Source organism: Xenopus tropicalis, chromosome 8 (assembly GCF_000004195.4).
Source record: "Xenopus tropicalis strain Nigerian chromosome 8, UCB_Xtro_10.0, whole genome shotgun sequence".
Classification (NCBI taxonomy): Eukaryota; Metazoa; Chordata; class Amphibia; order Anura; family Pipidae; genus Xenopus; species Xenopus tropicalis.
In genome coordinates, this window is record NC_030684.2 from 130520524 (window position 1) to 130536841 (window position 16318).

At 43.6% G+C, this 16318-nt stretch overlaps 1 protein-coding gene across 1 annotated transcript; it reads left to right on the plus strand.

Moving 5' to 3' along the window:
* Positions 1-1076: 1076 nt before the first annotated feature.
* Positions 1077-15637, plus strand: LOC100495557. Its single transcript, XM_031890818.1, has 3 exons — positions 1077-1414; positions 3390-3668; positions 14988-15637. Exons 1-3 carry the CDS (start codon positions 1330-1332, stop codon positions 15068-15070), a joined length of 447 nt encoding a protein of 148 aa, XP_031746678.1. The 5' UTR covers positions 1077-1329; the 3' UTR covers positions 15071-15637.
* Positions 15638-16318: the final 681 nt, after the last annotated feature.

Here is a 16318-nt window from a genome sequence, read left to right on the forward strand (position 1 = left end):
AAAATAACCCCCTTGAATTATTCATTACACATTTATTATTCTTCCATTGGTTTTGCTCTTCAATGTAGCAGATGGCTGATCCTAACATGATGGCAGCTGGCAATGCTACAAAACACTAGCTCCAAGTAATCAGCACTTTTCAGTCTTTCATAACATTGTCTTTGCATGCTATTTATAATTTTACCATAAAAGTATTTGCCCAATGCCTTTACATTCCCTATCTGATCCCCCATGTTCCCCTATGAGGGGGCGGCCATATTGGTGCAGCAGGAGTCCGTTAGCATTAGGAGCTATAACTGACAGGCTGAGAAGGGACACTCAGGTTTAGGGACTTTAAGTTACAATTACTTACAAAAGCAGCCCTATCAGGGAAAAACAATTCACATTATTGTACATTAATACTTTGACGAGTAGTTTTTTAGTGTCAGTATTACTTTAGGCAGTCTCCTCAACCCTAATGATTTGTTTAAGTATCGCTTTGAGAATCTCTGCTTTAGCACTATGTTTTATGAGCGGGTCTTATCTTCTACTGAACTAAAGAGCTGCTGGGGTATTTTTTAATCATACAATATACAACAGTGATCCCCAACCAGTGGCTCAGGGCAACATGTTGCTCCCCAACCCCTTGGGTGTTGCTCTCAGTGCCCCCAAACCAGGGAGTTATATTTGAATTCCTGACTTGGGGGCAAGTTTTGGTTGAATAAAAACAAGATTTCCTACCAAATAAAGCCCCTGTAAGCTGATAGGGTGCATAGAGGCCCCTAATAGCCAATCACAGCCCTTATTTGGCTCCTCCATGAACTTTTATGATGCTTGTGTTGCTCCCCAAGTCTTTTTACATTTGCCTGTGGCTCACGAGTAAGAAAGGTTGGGGATCCCTGGTATACAATATTAAATTCCAGTTGTTTGGGGTCTGATTTTTTATCAACTCTTTCCACTGGCCATCTTCTTGCCAAGCAAGTAAAAGTGATTTTGTAGCTGGGACTTTATCACATTAACCCTTTTTATGCAATGTAATGTCATTTTTTTGGAGTTAAGTAACAGTCTCAATTGCGTTATTTTTGGGTATCAATTTCAATCTTAATCTCTATAGCAAACCAAGATGTCCCTAAGGAGGTGGATGGACTTGAACAGCATTCAGTCTGGTTACAAAACGATCTAGATCTGACTGTTCCTGTGTTGGAGGTTTTGTGGCTGTTTAAAAACAAAGAAAGAGAAGTCAGACTGGCGTATTTTCGGAAGCCGCACTTTGAGATCAGAATTCTTCAGTTCCACAACCGACTGGAACTATTAGACAGCGGAACAACACTACGAATCAGTGACCTGAGGATGGAAGACAGTGGGATCTACACAGCAGCCATTACTTATACTGACAATGAAACAAAGAGACTCACGTTTAATCTCACTGTGTATGGTAAGTGCTTTTTGTACAGATGCTAAAGCAATGCATTATGAAGTATGATTAAGACCAAGACAGTCCAGATGTAGATCCACAGAGCAGATGTGTCCATCCAAGAGTTCTTTATAGCCACAGACTTCTTGTAGTGCAGTCTCAGATTATTAGGTGAAAGCCAACAATTAATGGTAAAGTGTTACTCAGATTCCAAAACCCCTTAACTGTCATTCAGAACATATGATCAGGGGTTACCTGTAATTATTATTTTACCATTCTCCATGCAAATCAAAGTTAAACTCAATAAATACAGTTTCCTGCTCATCACCAGTTACGTGGCTTAATGTAAACACAGTACGATATATACATGTTTGAATTTGACATTATTATAGGCAAAAAACAGCTACACAGATGACTCCTATAGAAGGTGGCACTAAAAGTTAAAAAATGCATAAATAGTTTCCTTAATGTCCTACAAATAGTATGTAGATTCCAAATGATAATCAGACTTCCCTGTATGCACATATTCCAACATTTGTATATCAAATGTCAGGACCTTTTGTCTATGCCTCCTGTCCAGAATAGCACTTAATTATAAGGATTTTAGAAGTCACTGAGGGGTTCTGTGCCCATATAAAGGCACAAGGCTGCAGGCTGAGTTATACAGGGAACTCTGAGTATCACTCATGTATTATAAGGGATAATGTACCCCCTACTGTAAATGATAAGGATATTAGCAGTCACTGAGGGGTTCTGTGCCCATATAAAGGCACAAGGCTGCAGGCTGAGTTATACAGGGAACTCTGAGTATCACTCATGTATTATAAGGGATAATGTACCCCCTACTGTAAATGATAAGGATATTAGCAGTCACTGAGGGGTTCTGTGCCCATATAAAGGCACAAGGCTGCAGGCTGAGTTATACAGGGAACTCTGAGTATCACTCATGTATTATAAGGGATAATGTACCCCCTACTGTAAATGATAAGGATATTAGCAGTCACTGAGGGGTTCTGTGCCCATATAAAGGCACAAGGCTGCAGGCTGAGTTATACAGGGAACTCTGAGTATCACTCATGTATTATAAGGGATAATGTACCCCCTACTGTAAATGATAAGGATATTAGCAGTCACTGAGGGGTTCTGTGCCCATATAAAGGGACAAGGCTGCAGGCTGAGTTATACAGGGAACTCTGAGTATCACTCATGTATTATAAGGGATAATGTACCCCCTACTGTAAATGATAAGGATATTAGCAGTCACTGAGGGGTTCTGTGCCCATATAAAGGCACAAGGCTGCAGGCTGAGTTATACAGGGAACTCTGAGTATCACTCATGTATTATAAGGGATAATGTACCCCCTACTGTAAATGATAAGGATATTAGCAGTCACTGAGGGGTTCTGTGCCCATATAAAGGCACAAGGCTGCAGGCTGAGTTATACAGGGAACTCTGAGTATCACTCATGTATTATAAGGGATAATGTACCCCCTACTGTAAATGATAAGGATATTAGCAGTCACTGAGGGGTTCTGTGCCCATATAAAGGCACAAGGCTGCAGGCTGAGTTATACAGGGAACTCTGAGTATCACTCATGTATTATAAGGGATAATGTACCCCCTACTGTAAATGATAAGGATATTAGCAGTCACTGAGGGGTTCTGTGCCCATATAAAGGCACAAGGCTGCAGGCTGAGTTATACAGGGAACTCTGAGTATCACTCATGTATTAAAAGGGATAATGTACCACCTACTAAGGCCATCTGTCCTGTTTTGAGTACTGTAAAAAGCAGCAAAGTCTGTGTTTGACTTCCATGTGGAGCCTTTTATTTTCTACCTACAGAATTGAGCCTTTAGGATGTGAGTGTGCACCTCACCACATGTTACAGGTTGCTATGGGTTACTAGACCTGGGGCAAACTTTGCGCATGTTATTACATTACCTAGTGCTACCCAGTGTATTTTTCAAATGACTGCATTTATTTCTTATCACAGAGCCTGTCCCTACCCCACACATATGGATAGAAGGGAAGAAGCAAACCACTGAGTGGTGCAATTTTACTGTTCGCTGCTCTGTCAAAAATAACGACTCAGCACTTACATTTACCTGGATAAACAAACCCAATAAGACTGAATATCTGGCCTTCAGCAATGGGACAGTTGTGGCATCAGTGGAATCACCAACATCGGACAAAGAATTTCATTGTTTGCTGGAGAACCCCGTGGACCAAAAAAATGCCTCGATCCATGTTCAAACAATCTGCTCTACTCCAGGTAAATGATATTGATACTGAGAAGCATACTTAATAATAGCGTATTCATTAGATCTGGGGGAGTTTAGCATGTGATGGGGTTTTGCCAGTCTAGGGTGGCTTATAATACAATGACAAAGTGTAACAGAGATATGTGTATGGCCTATGGCACAAAAGGTATTTTAAGCCCCTGTAATGTTTTCAGTGAGAACTACAGTGCCCTAAATCCTGATTCTTCCTGCAGCCTCTGTTATATGAATGGGAAATGATCAACCTATGGCACTGCTGGGTGAGAATAAATGGGAAATTCAGAATTAGAATTGTGTCATCCTTGGGCCGGCATCAGCTGAGCATTATTAATAAGAATGGGAAGCGGCTACAGGACACTGTTTTAACAAGTGCAGAAGTCCCCAACCTTATATACTCATGAGCCACATGAGGAGCAACACAAGCATAAAAAAAAGTTGCAGGGGTGCCAAATAAGAGCTATTGGCTATTTGGTAGCCCCTATATGGACTGGCAGCTTTACACTGGGTTTTTATGCAACCAAAGCGTGCCTTCAAGCCAGGAATTCAGAAATGAGCCCCTGCTTTGAGGCCACTGGGAGCAACACATTGCTCACAAGCAATTGCTTGTGGGGAGAGGAGCTGTGCATTGATTTGAGGGAGAGTTTAAGTAGGTTTTCTGGATAGTAATCTACTTTCTACTGCTCTGTGATTGTGTGGGGAGAGGAGCTGTGCATTGATTTGAGGGAGAGTTTAAGTAGGATTTCTGGCTAGTAATCTACTTTCTACTGCTCTGTATTTGTGTGGGGAGAGAGCTGTGTATTGATTTGAGGGAGAGTTTAAGTAGGTTTTCTGGATAGTAATCTACTTTCTACTGCTCTGTATTAGTGTGGGGAGAGGAGCTGTGCATTGATTTGAGGGAGAGTTTAAGTAGGTTTTCTGGCTAGTAATCTACTTTCTACTGCTCTGTATTTGTGTGGGGAGAGAGCTGTGCATTGATTTGAGGCAGAGTTTAAGTAGGTTTTCTGGCTAGTAATCTACTTTCTACTGCTCTGTATTTGTGTGGGGGGAGAGCTGTGCATTGATTTGAGGCAGAGTTTAAGTAGGTTTTCTGGATAGTAATCTACTTTCTACTGCTCTGTATTTGTGTGGGGAGAGGAGCTGTGTATTGATTTGAGGGAGAGTTTAAGTAGGTTTTCTGGCTAGTAATCTACTTTCTACTGCTCTGTATGTAGCTGCTGTGGGCAGCTGTCCTGCTGATCTCATCTGCTGACTGCTGCAGCTCCGTCTGTGTGTGTTGGAGACAGGCGTGCTGCTCATAGTTGTGCACCAAACACGTTATACATAGAAGTGACATTGCATTGCAATAAAATCACCTGAGTGACGTTTTGCCACCAGCAATAATATATTCCATATCCACTACTGTATACGTTGCCCTTGCAGGCCTTGTTGCCCGGTGTCTTCAACCAAGTGCCACCTAGCTGTGTGAGCTTTTTCACAATTTGTCTAAATAACAATAATAATTCCGTGTCCAGAAACATCACCTGAGTAACGTTTTGCCACCAGCAATAATATATTCCGTATCCACTACTGTATACGTTGCCCTTGCAGGCCTTGTTGCCCGGTGTCTGCAACCAAGTGCCACCTAGCTGTGTGAGCTTTTTCACAATTTGTCTAAATAACAATAATAATTCCGTGTCCAGAAACATCACAAAAGTTGTTGTTGTTTTGTAAAAATAAAAAAAATGCCAGGCAAAGGCAGGCCGCCACGCAGAGGCACTAGGGGCCGTGCTGCTATGATATCCTGTGGCCCTAGGAAATTGCCCAGTTTTCCGAAGGCACTTACCCTGCCAAAATGCTGAAGAGGTAGTTGACTGGCTTACACAGCACACCCCATCCTCTACCGTTTCAAACTTTGCCACAACATCCTCATCCTCCTCTGCTAAGGACACCCCACCTACCACTTCCTCCACCACCGCCACCCCTTCTTCACTGGAGTCAGAGGAGTTATTTACTCATGAGTTGTTGAACTGAGTGATGCGCAACCATTATTGACAGAAGAAGATGAAGGAGATGAGGACGTTACACCAGATATCATAACTCAGGCAGGCAACACAACAGAGATGGACATAAGGTGTGATGAGGTCCCCGCTGCTGCTGTCTTCTGTGAGCTGTCAGAAGAAATTGATGCATCTGAGGAGAATGATGATGAGGAGCTTGATGTTTTGTGGGTGCCCACAAGAAGAGAGCAAGAGGAGGATAGTTCAGATGGAGAGACGGAGAGTCAGAGAGGCAGGAGGAGAATAAGACTTAGAAGAAGCAGGGACAGCTCACAGGGAACAGTAGGGCAACAACGTGAATCGGCACCTGTGGTCAGCCAGCCAACGCACCCGCCAACTTCTACTGTTACCGATAGAAAGCCCACATCAAAAGTCTCAGCAGTGTGGCATTTTTTTAATGTTTGTGCCTCTGACAGAAGCGCTGTAATTTGCAATGAGTGCAGTCAGAAACTGAGTCTTGGGAAGCCCAACACCCACATAGGTACAACTGCTATGCGAAGGCACATGAACGCCAAACACAAAGCACTATGGGAGCAACACCTCAAAGGCAGCAGCCAAACTCAAAGCCACCCTCCTTCTGGTCCAGCATCTTACTGCTCTACCTCTGCTGTCCTTGACCCGTCTCAACCACCCTCCACTCCACCTTCCACCTTGACCACCAGTTCCTGCTCATCTGCCCCCAGCCAAGTTTCTGTGAGGGCCATGTTTGAGCGTAAGAAGCCAGTGCCTCTGAGTCACCCCCTTGCCCTGGCTTGTCTGTGCTCTTAGCCCGCCAGCTTTTACCATACCAGCTGGTGGACTCTGAGGCCTTCCACAAATTTGTAGCAATTGGGACACCGCAGTGGAAGGTACCCAGCCGCAATTTTTTTTCCCAGAAGGGAATACCACACCTGTACCAGCATGTGCAGAGCCAAGTCACCGAATCTCTGTCATTTAGTGTTGGGGCAAAGGTCCATATGACTACTGACACATGGTCCTCCAAGCATGGTCAGGGCAGGTATGTCACCTACACTGCCCACTGGGTGAATCTGGTTATGGCTGGGAAGCAGGGAATGCGTGGGTCAACAACAGTGGAGTTGGTGTCACCGCCACGGGTTGCATGCGGGTCTGCCACCACCTCTACTCCTCCTTTGCTCTCTAACTCGTCTTATAAGTTGTCTTCTAAGTCGTCTTCTAACTTGGCTTCTTCCTCGGCTTCTTCCTCCTCGGCTGCTGTGTCCTCCTCCACACCTGTGCACCCCCAGCTCCCCATAGGCTATTCGACGTGCCAGGTACGCCGTTGTCATGCTGTCTTGGGCATGATGTGCCTGGAAAGCAAAAACCATACTGGATCTGCACTCCTGTCATCTCTGCACTGACAGGCCGATCGGTGGCTGACCCCACACCAACTGAGGATCGGAAAAGTGGTGTGTGACAACAGAAGCAATCTGTTGGCAGCACTTAGACTGGGCAATTTAACACATGTGCCCTGCATGGCACATGTTCTAAATTTAATAGTCCAACGTTTTGTCTCGAAGTACCCAGGATTGCAGGACATTCTCAGGCAGTCCAGGAAGGTGTCTGGCCATTTCAGACGTTCCTACACAGCCATGGCACGCCTTGCTGACATTCAGCGGTGGCACAACTTGCCAGTCAGGCGTTTAATTTGTGACAGCCAGACTCGCTGGAATTCAACGCTCCTCATGTTTGAACGTCTGCTGCAACAACAAAGAGCCGTCAATGAATACCTGTTTGAACTGGGTGGTAGGACTGGATCTGCAAAGCTGGGGATTTTTTTCCCCCATTACTGGGTGCTTATGCACGATGCCTGCAGGCTCATGCGCCCTTTTGACGAGGTCACAAACATGGTTAGTCACACCGAAGGCACCATCAGCGACCTAGTACCCTTTGTGTTCTTCCTGGAGCGTGCTGTGCGACGAGTGACAGATGAGGCCGTAGACCAGCGTGACCAGGAGCTGGAAGAGTACGATTTGTGGGCAGAATCACCAGAACGAGCCCAGGCACCTGCTGCAATGCAGGGAGAAGTGTCAGAAGTGGAGGAGGAAGGTGGCTTTGTGGACGAGGAAGACCAGCAGGAGCAGGCTTCCCAGGGGGCTTGTGGTCACCTTTTGGGGAGCCCTGGTCTTGTACGTGGCTGGGGGGAGGAGACAGTGGTGGATGAGGACGTAGTCCTTGATAACGAGGAAGGGGAGATGGATACCTCTGCATCCAACCTTGTGAGAATGGGGTCTTTCATGCTGTCATGCCTGTTGAAGGACCCCCGTATCAAGAGGCTTAAGGAGAAGGACCTGTACTGGGTGGCAACGCTACTAGACCCTCGTTACAAGCATAAAGTGGCAGAAATGTTACCAACTTACCACAAGTCCGAAAGGATGCTGCATTTCCAAACCAGCCTGCAAAACATGTTGTACAATGCTTTTAAGGGTGATGTCACTCCACATTCCAGGGGCAGAGGTGCCAGTAATCCTCCCACGAGCACACCTGCAAGGACAATGCACTTTTGCCACTCTGTAACGTCAGACATGCAAAGTTTTTTCAGTCCAAGGCAGCGGCAGGACCCTTCTGGATCCACCCTCAGAGAACGCCTCGACCGGCAGGTAGCGGACTACCTGGCATTAACTGCAGATATTGACACTCTGAGGAGCGATGAACCCCTGGACTACTGGGTGCGCAGGCTTGATCTGTGGCCAGAGCTGTCACAATTTGCCATAAATCTCTTGTCTTGCCCTGCCTCAAGTGTGCTCTCAGAAAGGACCTTCAGTGCAGCAGGAGGGATTGTAACTGAGAAGAGAAATCGCCTAGGTCACAAAAGTGTTGATTACCTGACCTTTATTAAAATGAATGAGGCATGGATCTCGGAGGGTTACTGCACGCCGGAAGACTTGTTCTGACTGCCCATGCAGCTGTCCTTCTCTGCACGCCGCTTGACACCACACACAGCTGTCCTTTAGCGTCCTCCTCCACCACCGTACAAACTAGGGTGCAAATCCTACTGGCTTAATTTTAAGCCAAACTTTTTGGACAGGTAAATCCTGAAATTTTCTGTCTTCTGTGCTTGGCACGCTATCTTAATTTTTTTTAAAGGGTTTGCCTGGGGCATGGTTGTGATACCATTTATCTAACATATTTTTTCTGTCTTCTGTGCTTGGTACATTATCTTTGTATTTTTAAAGGTTCTGCAATAGGAATGGTTGTGATACCATTTATCTATCTAACATATTTTTTCTGTCTTCTGTGCTTGGTACACTATCTTCGTATTTTTAAAGGTTCTGCCATAGGAATGGTTGTGATACCATTTATCTAACATATTTTTTCTGTCTTCTGTGCTTGGTAGGCAATCTTCATTTTTGTAAAGGTTCTGTCTGGGGCATGGTTGTGATACCATTTATCTAACATATTTTTTCTGTCCTCTCCTCTGTGCTTCAGTGGCTGCGACAAAAAAAACATAATTTTTCAGGAATGTACACATTCCTGATTTTTCAGGGTTCTGCAACAGCGGCAAAATCGTATCTTTGGTCACCACAGGTGATCAATAAAGTAGGACAAAACTGGGCCCACACTGCAGAATCAGTGTTTTTTGGTTCACGTCACTGTACATTGAATTACCTCTGCCTGACCGTGCACGTGCGCACAAGCACGGTGACTGCTAAACACACCACTACAGAAATATTCCCACCGACAGGTGACAAGCAACTAGTAAAAACTATTATTCGCTCACTTGATGGTATCATTAAAGCTTTTTGTGTTTTTTTTTCGTTCAGTAAACGCAGCGTTTTGTCTTTGCGCGTGAACCGGCCGTAACCTTTACACGACTTGATTGGCATGTAGACGCCGGACGTTTTAAAGCAGTTTATTACACAAGTTTAGGAATGTAGTGTGATTTCTGCCCTTTACAGCACAAAACGCAACGCTGTGTCAACAACGTATTTTTCAGAGACATTTTTGCCCTTGATCCCCCTCCTGCATGCCCCTGTCCAGGTCGTGGCACCCTTTAAACAAATTTAAAATCAGTTTTCTGGGCAGAAATGGCTTTTCTAGGTTTTAAAGTTCGCCTTCCTATTGAAGTCGTTCGCACTTTTCGGCGAAAGTTCGCGAACGGGTTCGTGAACATTTTTTTTGAGGTTCGCTACATCCCTATATAAGAGCACAAAGCAGTGTAGCGGGTACAACACAGACAGACAATAGCACGGTCAGACAGGGTGCAATACAAGTCCCAGTTTCTCTGTCCCTGTGCTGTTTACAGCCCAGATGATATAGTTGTTTGGACTGATGTTATTGCTGAGTCCTACCTAATACATTAGCTATCGCTCTCCCATTTACACAGTGAATAAACTCCCCCTGTCAGCCCTGTATAATTACCAGCCTCCCTTGTTCCCTACATGATGTGGCTTCCCCCAGGCACCTTGTATCAAACATTTCCCTTGGAATGAGCAGAGGTTTTAGTGCTCAAAGAGGATCTCACACTATTTCAATTATAGAAAAAGTACTTTCAATATGTGATAAATGGAATTAACGGAATAAAAAATAGCAAAAATAATAATTGCAAAGGGGTAAGGTTGCTCCTGGTTTCAGTTAGTGATCCCCCTTACTGTGCTGTTCCTAAAGACATAAGAAAGTGGAAAGTAAATATTGTACTAAAATTATAGATAAAATGGCCAAAATAAAAAATTGTAAAGCAACTGAAAAAAACTTATTACTAATTAATTCTGATTTACATTGTAATACTTGGCTTGTACCCCAAATAGGCCTTTGGCTACTACTCACCTTAAACAATGGTCAGGGAGTTTTCACAAGAAGCAACATAGCTATTAGGCTGAGAGCACACTGAGCGAGTTGCCCGCTTTCCTTGGCAGGGTTTTTTTTTTTTAAAATGCAGAGGAAAGTGGATCCATTCTAATGCATTTACCCCTGTAGCTCCATTGTCAGGCCCTCTGTCAGTCTGTGTGGAGCTCCATGGAGTAGATATTGGCCCAACAATTCATGCATTCCCTTTTTTGGACATTAGTGCACTAGAACGGATCTGCTTTCCTCAGTATTTTTTAAAAATAAAAACCCTGTGGAGGAAAGCAGGCGATATGCTCAGTGTCTCCTTAGCTTTAGAATCATGTATAAACATTCTTTAGAAATTGCATTTTGAATTCTAATTGCAGAGCCTCTCCCCATCCCTACACCAGTAATAGATAAGACTCTAGATGGGAATTCCACTGATCTCTGCCATCTTCATTGTTCTGTCCCATCAAACTCACCAACCCTGTCCTACAGTTGGACCTACAGAGATACTGGCACTGACAGACTATATGCCAATGGCAGCACAATCACTGTATCACTGAAGGATAAGGCATTGGGGGCAGAATTTACCTGCTGGGTACAGAATCCTGCTCACAGGAACAGTGCGTCCGTCCCTTTATATCCATGTGGGGAGGCACAGCCAGAGGGACAAAGAAAAGGTATGTATGGGGGGGGCAAAACACTAAGAATATGATTTGTAATACAATATAGGTCTCAGTGTGCAAAATGCTAAAACGCCATAATTGGCCATTTTTTTTGCATTTTGCACACTGCGTCCTGCATTGTATAACTAGCCGCAGGCTTCTGCTCTCTTTTTTCTTTTTTTTGTGTGGTTAGCCACTCCAAGGCTAAGTAAAATATTCAATACACAATGAAAGTGCGACTGACCTGGCAAAATTAGCTACACGCATACAAAAGAGAGGGCATTGAGTAAGGCACATTCCCTGGTCCCCTGTTCCATTAGTCATTTAGTATCTATGCTAGTGCATATATTTTCAGAAAACAGGGGTTTCCAGTTACAAAGTTAGGATTAGTGATGGGCGAAATGTTTCGCCAGGCATGGATTCGCAAAATAATAGCAGCGGATGACAAAATAATAGCCGCGTGACAACAGGGCCGCTGCTCCCTATAAGCAGAGTATGCAGTCTGCATAGGGCACCAACTCCCAGGGGGGCACCATCCCAGCTGCTCAAAAAAAATCGTTTTTATATATTCTAACATACACCCCCAACACTGTCCCGCCGGTTTTTATAGCGCATTCCGCTGTCCTGCATAGTTCAATCAATGTCCCACATTTCCGGGACATTCATTGAACTATCAAGCACAGCGGGATGCGCTGGCTGTACCCTACCGTCGGCTTCTTCTGCTGCTCTGCAACTTTTGCGGCGGTGACAGACCCTTTTATAAGGTTGCGCTCCGTGGTACGTGTGACGTCATACGCATGGGGCGCAACCTTTTAAAAGGGCCTGTGCCTGTCGCTGCCGTAAAAGGAGCAGAGCCGTAGAAGAAGGAGCAGCTGTGTACGGTGGGGGCTACTGTGTACGGTGGGGGCTACTGTGTACGGGGGGGACTACTGTGTATGGGAGGGGCTACTGTGTACGGGGGGCTACAGTTTATGGGGCTACTGTTTATGGGGCTACTGTCTATGGGGGCAATTGGGGGCACTTACTAAGGGGGCATTGTCTATGGGGGCTAATGGGGGCATTTACTATGGGGGCATTGTCAATGGGGGCTATTGGGGGCACTGTGGGTGGGGCCCCTATAGTAGGTGTTTTTTTTATTATTTTATTTTTACTTCCGTAATATTTGGGGGGGGGGGGCCCAAAAGTAAATTTCTGCTTAGGGCACCCATTTGGCCAGCAGCGGCCCTGCGTGACAAAATAATAGCTGCGTGACAAAATAATAGCCGTTTGACAAAATAATAGCCGTTTGACAAAATAATAGCCATGCCACGAAATAATAGCCGCGGGCGACAAAATAATAGCCGTGCGATGAAATAATAGCCTCGGGCGACAAAATAATAGCCGTGCGATGAAATAATAGCCGCGGGCGACAAAAGAATAGTCCCGCGACAAAAGAATAGCCACGGGCGACAAATTTTTTTCGAGAATTTTTCGCTGTTTCGCGAGTCTTCTGAAAGATTTGCAAATTTTTTGGCGAAGCGAAACGGGACAGATTCGCTCATCACTAGTTATGATTATAAAGCTGACAAGCCACCATATCACGTCAAGGTAAACCGCATATTTAGCTCCGGTCACATAATTAAAGGCTGGCATCTCCCTGCATGGGAGCATTTCTTGGGATGTGTCCCATTGGTTTCCCAGCAATTATCTTTTATAGGAGAGAAATTGTCAAAACAAATGCATTGGTTTTAATCATTCCCTGCTTGCGGCTTTTATAGGAGAAGACCAACGCTCTTGGTGGGTGTGGGGGTGTTACAGCCACATGGAAGTTTGGCCATTCTTCCTGCAGAATAACTCTGCTAAAATACATAAATACAAAAAGGGGGGTTGTGGGAGCGTTCCAAGGGTAAGAAAAATATACAGTGGTGTGAAAAACTATTTGCCCCCTTCCTGATTTCTTATTCTTTTGCATGTTTGTCACACAAAATGTTTCTGATCATCAAACACATTTAACTATTAGTCAAAGATAACACAAGTAAACACAAAATGCAGTTTTTAAATGAGGGTTTTTATTATTTAGGGAGAAAAAAAATCCAAACCTACATGGCCCTGTGTGAAAAAGTAATTGCCCCCTGAACCTAATAACTGGTTGGGCCACCCTTAGCAGCAATAACTGCAATCAAGCGTTTGCAATAACTTGCAACGAGTCTTTTACAGCGCTCTGGAGGAATTTTGGCTCACTTATCTTTGCAGAATTGATGTAATTCAGCTTTATTTGAGGGTTTTCTAGCATGAACCGCCTTTTTAAGGTCATGCCACAACATCTCAATAGGATTCAGGTCAGGACTTTGACTAGGCCACTCCAAAGTCTTCATTTTGTTTTTCTTCAGCCATTCAGAGGTGGATTTGCTGGTGTGTTTTGGGTCATTGTCCTGCTGCAGCACCCAAGATCGCTTCAGCTTGAGTTGACGAACAGATGGCCGGACATTCTCCTTCAGGATTTTTTGGTAGACAGTAGAATTCATGGTTCCATCTATCACAGCAAGCCTTCCAGGTCCTGAAGCAGCAAAACAACCCCACACCATCACACTACCACCACCATATTTTACTGTTGATATGATGTTCTTTTTCTGAAATGCTGTGTTACTTTTACGCCAGATGTAACGGGACACGCACCTTCCAAAAAGTTCAACTTTTGTCTCGTCGGTCCACAAGATATTTTCCCAAAAGTCTTGGCAATCATTGAGATGTTTTTTTAGCAAAATTGAGACGAGCCATAATGTTCTTTTTGCTTAAAAGTGGTTTGCGCCTTGGAAATCTGCCATGCAGGCCGTTTTTGCCCAGTCTCTTTCTTATGGTGGAGTCGTGAACACTGACCTTAATTGAGGCAAGTGAGGCCTGCAGTTCTTTAGATGTTGTCCTGGGGTCTTTTGTGGCCCCTCGGATGAGTTGTCTCTGCGCTCTTGGGGTAATTTTGGTCGGCTGGCCACTCCTGGGAAGGTTCACCACTGTTCCATGTTTTTGCCATTTGTGGATAATGGCTCTCACTGTGGTTCGCTGGAGTCCCAAAGCTTTAGAAATGGCTTTATAACCTTTACCAGACTGATAGATCTCAATTACTTTTGTTCTCATTTGTTCCTGAATTTCTTTGGATCTTGGCATGATGTCTAGCTTTTGAGGTGCTTTTGGTCTACTTCTCTGTGTCAGGTAGCTCCTATTTAAGTGATTTCTTGATTGAAACAGGTGTGGCAGTAATCAGGCCTGGGGGTGACTACAGAAATTGATATTGAAATTGAAAATTGAAATTGATAAACCACAGTTAAGTTATTTTTTAACAAGGGGGGCAATCACTTTTTCACACAGGGCCATGTAGATTTGGAGTTTTTTTTCTCCCTTAATAACGTAAACCTTCATTTAAAAACTGCATTTTGTGTTCAATTATGTTATCTTTGACTAATAGTTAACGGTTTTTGATGAGCAGAAACATTTAAGTGTGACAAACATGCAAAAGAATAAGAAATCAGGAAGGGGGCAAATAGTTTTTCACACCACTGTACAAGTACACTGGAAGTGCGACTGATCTGGCCATTTAGCTACAAACATACAAAGAGAGGGGGATTGATCAATGCACATTCCCTGGTCCCCTGTTTCATAAATAATTAAGTATCTATGATAGTGTATGTATTTTTAAAAAATACTCTCTTTCATACACCCCCTCTCTGTTGTATTCCTCTGTCGTTACCCCACTAAAATTGAACAAAGGGAGAGCATTGAAGATAAGAAGTTTTGTTCATCCCTGTATTATTTAGTGTTACAGAAACCACATGACTGATGCTAATTTTTTTTCTCTTCCTTTTTGTTACAGATGGAATTTGCTGGATAAAATTATATATTATTCTTCCTGTTCTTGCCGTACTCTCTGCTACTGTGCTATGTGTATCAAAATAGAAACAACAAATCCACCACAGAACCAAACTGCCAAATGTCTGCTTTATGGTGTTGGCTCACCCTTTCTGGAACCCTTTAAATCAGTACAATTGGGAAGTATGGGACTAAGATGATGGCTTTTCTATATGTTAGTCCTTTAACATTCGTAGCTATGTATAGGTAACGTCTATGGTAATAGCAGAACATTAATCTGAGCTTTCAGGGTACTTTGAAGGCAGGCAATATAGGTAAAGGAGTGCTTGCTCAGTAGAGTAGAGATGGCTGGTTCTGTTGCTGGTATAAAGGATCTCAGTGAGTAACAGTCCCAGGAGATTGATGCACCAAACATTATCCTGGATCTGCTTCCCAGGCAAAGTATGAATACTGGAGACTGAATGGCAAGTTAGACAGACCAGATCAGTATTAACAAGTTACCAAAATCTCAACCACAGGGGTTTATTACATTAATTAAAAGCGGTGGATAATGTTTTCTGATTAAATGTAAAACTTCTGTATATACAATTCAGTAATCTATATATAGTGAATTAACATGGCAGAATAAAGTATTATAAGGTTCATAAAGCACAAGTTATAATGGTGAAACTTATTTCTTGAAGCAAATTCACCCAAAAAATGTCACACATGTCAATTTTCTTAACACACACAACAACTGTTTTTGATGTGGGCAACAATTTTTTATCACTTGGCGAATTTTCCTGCAACAAAATTTTGCACCCGTTTCGTGAAACCCGGAAATTCGCCACTAATTCACGCCTTGCTAAATATTTTGCTCATCACTATCAGTCACATTCTGTACTGTACTTAAAAGAAAAACTCAAAAGACAAAATAAGAACATGTTCAGTAACAGCTTACAGTCTGACTTCCCTGTGAGTTCATAGTAAGGAAAACAGAGAGAAGCAGTGAGAGTTGGGAAGGGATATCCCTGAGTACTGACCTGTAACAATAACAATGTCTAAAAGCAATTTAGACAGTAGGGAGGGTCACTCCTAATGATGTGCTGCAAAGTAATGGAGTTACCAGTCTCTTTCTCTGCATCGTTCCACTATGTGTTCTAACCTCTCATGAACTTTGCCATGCCAGATGCCACTTACTGGTCACCCCTGATGGCTTGAATCTGAAATGCCGGGGCAGCCATGATGCCTCTGTGTTCATAGTTGGATGGATACTTATATATATATATATATATCCGAGTATAAGTCTTATCTATATTGAGTTTTTTATCTTAAGGGAAAATTATACCCCCAGAA